Here is a 5,423-nt window from a genome sequence, read left to right on the forward strand (position 1 = left end):
AATTACCCAATAAAGAAATTATAAAAGAAATGCCACAGATTTATTAGTGTTGATTTTCTAACTTGCTACTGTACTAAATTTACTGATGATTTCCAGTAGTTTTTTAAATATTAATTTAATCCTTTTTTTGCCCTTTTTTTAAGTCTTGTAGTTATTATTGTTGATATTGTCATCATTGTTGGATAGGACAGAGGAAATGGAGAGAGGAGGGGAAGACAAAGAGGCGGAGAGAAAGAGATGCCTGCAGATCTGCCTCAACACTTGTGAGGAAACTCCCCTGCAGGTGTGGAGCCAGGTGATCGAACCAGGATTCTTATGTTCTTCCTTGAACTTTGCACCTACTGCATTTAACCCACTTACACAATAATCTTTTGGCAGAATTTTTGGTGTCTTCTAGATATAAAAGCTTAGGATCTGCAAAAAACGATATCCTTTTTTTGTTTCTTTCTCTCTCTCTCTCTTTTTCCTTTTTTTATTTCTTTATTGTGGAATTAATGTTTTACATTCAACAGTAAATACAATAGTTTGTACATGCATAACATTCCCCAGTTTCCCATATAACAATACAACCCCCACTAGGTCCTCTATCATCCTTCTTGGACCTGTATTATCCCCATCCGCCCACCCCCACCCCAGAGTCTTTTACTTTGGTGTGATACTCCAATTCCATTTCAGGTTCTACTTTTGTTTATTCTGATCTTGTTTTTCAACTTCTGCCTGAGAGTGAGATAATACCATATTTTCTATGGTGGTGTGGGGGATTGAACCTGAATCTTTGCTGCCTCAGGCATGAGAGTCTCTTTGTATAATTATTATGCTATCTATTTATGTATCTATATCTTTATCTATCTATCCATTTAATGATAATTAAGCTTCATCCTTCCCAAATTGTATCTTTAATATCTCCTTCTTGCCAAATTTTAGTGGTAAGAAATTCTTGGACTATGCCAAATAAAAGTAGTAACAGTGGACATCCTTTATAATTTCTTAATTTTAGGGGAAAACTTTCAGTTTTTGCCTGTTGAGCATACTGTTAACCATAGGTTTGTCATATATGGTCTTTATTTTATTGAGAGATGTTCCTTCCATTCCTAATTTCTTGAGAACCTTTATTGTAAATGGATTCTTTGTCATATAGCAATTTCTGCTCATATCGTATAATCTGGATCCCTTCAGAGTCTGGGAATTACTTAAGTTTTTGGCAGAAAAACAAGTCAGCACAGCAGAGAAGCCAGGAGACCAAGAGCTCTGCCAATATCATCCTATTAGAACCCAGCCCTTCTTGCTCCTCTGAGGATCCCCTGCTGCTCCAAGGACTCTGAGAAAAGAGAGCTCTTCTCCCCTATGCAGTTGTCTCTGTGGGGGTCATTGTGCAAATTGTGTCACTGCCTCTCAGTCAGCACCTGGGCTTTTCCCATTAGGGTCCCCAGTCCCAAAGACTGCCCTGTCACTGTTACTCCTGGTGACATGCTGACTGGAGCTCAGCAGGGAGTTGAGGTCACTGATCACAAGGCCATATCTTGGGGTCTGGCTGCATCTGATCACACAGCCAGGGGCCATGGTCCATTTCCACTGAGTCCCCTGTCCCTGCAACAGCTGAGAGCCAGGACCTCCTGTGCCAGCTGAGAGCATAGTCTGTAAGAAGGAGGTGCATCAGGAGTCTGGTGAGTGATTGTCAGCTAAGGCATCCTGTGGGGATAGGACACCAGTCCCAGAGACACAGGGTGAGGTTTCCTGAAACAGGAGCTGGGCTGGGAAGAGACAGGGACTGGTAGATGAATCCCTATCTCTGAGTACACTTTCTACACCACTTCAGTCATTGTTGTCAGGGTTTGTTGCTGCTTAATCCAAGTATAAATGGCACCTGTGGTACTTATGAGGCAGCACAGTCTATAAAGCCTTGGGGTCTTAACGACATGTTCCTCATTCGATATCTAGCACTATATATTCCAGAGTGATGCTATGGTCCTTTCTCTCCTAATTCTCTAATGAAATTAGAAATGAATCTGTAACAATAATTATATTGCATTAGAATTTATGATGTGTAATATTCATAGTTTAGAAACCTACCTTAAGTTACTCTGATAAAACAAAAATACATTCTCAGGATTGTGGAGGGGTGTCTGTGAGTCACCTTTTTTGTTATAAAAAGCAGGAAAAGGAGCCAGGCAGTGGCACAACTTGCTAAGTGCACATATAAAAGTGCACAAGGACCCAGGTTCAAGACCCTGGTCCCCACGTGCAGGGGAAAAGCTTCATCAGTGCTCAAGCAGGGCTACAAGTGTCTCCCTCTGTCTCTTTTCTCTCTATCTCCCCCATCCATTTCTCACTATCCAATAATAAATAAATAATAAAATAAAATTTTAGAAAAGCTGAATGTATCTACTGAAGTCCTCTTATCCGGTACAGACAGTGTGACTGAAGGATTTTCTGAAATCCAAGGTGTTTTCTTCAAATTCTGTTTACAAATAACTTATAGCAGATACTGGTTGTGTTACTAATGTGGTCAGGGAAGGTTTCTCTGCAATCAACTGAACTTTCTTACCTGTTTCTACCATTGATTCTCACCTTGATTTAGAGTTGACTTATGAACAGAATGAATTGATACATGAATAGAATTTGAGGAAATTCTAAATAATCGGAAAGTAATGTCATGTATTGTAAAATGTCTATCAACAACAACAGCAAAACCTTGATTGGGATTTCCTGATCCCAGCTATCTTGACTGAGGAGTGTGGAAAGATAGGTAGAGGTTAGGCAGTGGCACACCAGTTAAATACATATAGTATGACGTCCAAAGGGTGGGTGTTGCATTACAAGCAGTGAAGCAGGTCTGCAGGTGTTTGTCTTTCTCCATATTTATTTTTCCCTCCTTTTGCAATTTCTCTCTGTTGTATCAAAATAAAAAATGATCACAGGAGCAATGGATTAATATTGCTGGCAGTGAGCCCCAGCAATAATCATGAAAGAAAAGGAGGAGGAGGAGGAAGAGCAGGAGGAGTAGAACAATAAGGGGAAGGGGGAGAAGAACTCATTAAAAAAGGGGGTAGTGATGGTGCACCTCATTGAGTGCCCATGTTGCAATGCTCAAGGACCTGGGTTCAAGCCCCTGGTCAAAATCTGCAAGTGGAAAGCTTTGCAAGTGGTGAAGCAGTGTTGCATCTATCTATCTATCTATCTATCTATCTATCTATCTATCTATCTACCTATCTATCTATCGCTCTCTCTCTCTCTCACCAGAGCACTGCTCAGTTCACCCTTATGGTGCTGTTGGTGACTGAACCTGGGATTTTGGAGCCTCAGGCATGGGAGTCCATTTGCATGACCAGTATGCCATCCACCCCTGACCACTTTCTCTCTTCTATATCACCTCTTCCTCTTTCAATTTATGCCTGTCTCTATCCAATTAATAAATAAACAAAGATTTAGAAATCCCTACTTTACAACAAGCCCCCTCACTCTGCTCCTGTGCCTCATCTGTGTCTAGTACATTTTTTTCTATGCAGGATAAAAACATGGGAGTGCCCATGTTTCATCTCTGAGGACTTCACCACCACAACTTGCCTAGTGTCCTATGAGTGATTTACAGAAATGAAGTATTTTTGAATGCTCATTATCATCAAAGATTACAATTTTACTAATCATCAGAAACAGGGTTCACTTGGATTATGCACCTGCATTGCCACATTGTGATCTAGGTTTGAGAAATGTCAGTGCTGTTGTGTCTTTCCCTTATCCATGCCTGTCTGTGTCTGTCTACCTCTTTCTATCAGACAAAGCCTGTACAGTGAAGTGCCAGCAGCAGCAGCAGCAGCAGCAAGCAAGCAACAATGACACAAAAGAAAGACACTAATCAAAAGAAAAGCAATCCGGTAAACATGCCGTCATAGGAACTTGCAGGGATGAATCCTAGAAGCCTCCAGCTCCCATGCTGCCTGCACAGCCATTCTCCCTGCTGCTCTAAGAATGAAGATGAAAGGCCATTTTATAGAAACCAGAATGACCTTTGGGAATGTGGCAGTGGGACTTGTCTTTGCATTGCAGATTTTACTGGGTTTGCTGGGGAACTGCTCTCTGTTTTTCCATTGCATCTCCCTACACTTCTCTGAGCTCAGGGTGAGACCCACAGGTGTGATTCTCAGACACCTGACCATCGCCAACTCTATGGTCATTCTCTCCAAAGGAATCACACAGACCATGGCAGCTTTTGGGGTAAGAGAATTTCTCAATGATTTGGGATGCAAACTTGTCTTCTATCTTCACAGAGTGGGCAGGGGTGTTTCCATAGGCACCACCTGCCTCCTGAGTGTGTGTCAGATGGTCACCATCAGTCCCTGGACGTCCATATGGGCCAAACACAGAGACAGAGCTGCCCAGAATACTGAGCACTACACGGTCCTGACTTGGATACTCAGCATGTCATTCAATCTCATGGTTGCGGTACATATAAGTGGTAATTCAGAGAGTAAAAATATCACAAAGAGGAGAATTATTGGATATTGTTCTGTAATACTTCAGCATGAAATCGCAGCCTCACTGCATACAGTACTGCTCTCCATCCCTGACATGCTCTATCTGGGCCTCATGCTCTGGGCCAGTGGCTCCATGGTCTCCATGCTCCACAGGCACAAGCAACAGGTCCAGCACCTTCACAGAGCTTGTGTCACCACCAGAGCTTCCCCTGAGACCAGGGCCACCCAGAACATCCTGATACTGGTCAGCACCTTTGTCACCTGCTACACCCTCTCCTCTATCTGTCACCTCTGCATTGTTCTGTCAAAGAATCCAAGCTGGCTGTTGGTGAACCTCTCTGCTCTACTGGCTGCATCTTTCCCCACTGTCAGCCCCTTCCTCCTCATGAGCCACTGCTCCAGACTATGAGGACTCTGTTTGTCTGCATGAAGAATCCATGTCCTCACAATAATAAAATAAAATATATGTAAGTGATGTACCAGGAAAATAAATGTAAGTGATGTGCTTTTGAATAACATTGCTGAGTCCATCAACTTTTTCAAAACCCTCAGGATTATTATTAGTTATGATGCAATCAAGTCATTAAGAATAGACTTAATTCCAAATTGATAAAAAGTAAAGTCTAATAGCAATCAAAAGGGGGATGTACCTTGCTGGAGCTTACATGGGTTGCCTCTCTGCCAGGAAGGTAAATGACCGGTTTTCCCTTGCTTTGTTCAAGAAATACAGCCATAGAGAAAAGAGACACTGGGGAAAATTTGAACACTCACATTTATTGGCATGTGGGCATGGCTTGAACCAACCAAAGAACATTTTTCAAATATGTCAAAAATTACAGGTTTCTTAAAGGTCAGCTTTCCCCTATGGTAGGGGGCTGGTATGACAGGAATTGATGCGATACATAAAAATCAAGACAATTATTCTCCATGATGTAAGCAACTTAATTATCC

At 41.9% G+C, this 5,423-nt stretch overlaps 1 protein-coding gene across 1 annotated transcript; it reads left to right on the forward strand.

Moving 5' to 3' along the window:
* Positions 1–3,999: 3,999 nt before the first annotated feature.
* LOC103123633 (vomeronasal type-1 receptor 4-like) lies at positions 4,000–4,881 on the forward strand. Its single transcript, XM_007534292.2, has one exon. It carries the CDS (start codon positions 4,000–4,002, stop codon positions 4,879–4,881), a length of 882 nt encoding a protein of 293 aa, XP_007534354.1.
* The last annotated feature ends 542 nt before the right edge of the window (positions 4,882–5,423 follow it).

Source organism: Erinaceus europaeus, chromosome 2 (assembly GCF_950295315.1).
Source record: "Erinaceus europaeus chromosome 2, mEriEur2.1, whole genome shotgun sequence".
Classification (NCBI taxonomy): Eukaryota; Metazoa; Chordata; class Mammalia; order Eulipotyphla; family Erinaceidae; genus Erinaceus; species Erinaceus europaeus.

What these genes read in the sequence shown, in the direction of transcription:
- LOC103123633 (XM_007534292.2), top strand. Translation starts at nt 4,000, where the DNA reads ATGACCTTTGGGAATGTGGCAGTGGGACTTGTCTTTGCATTGCAGATT.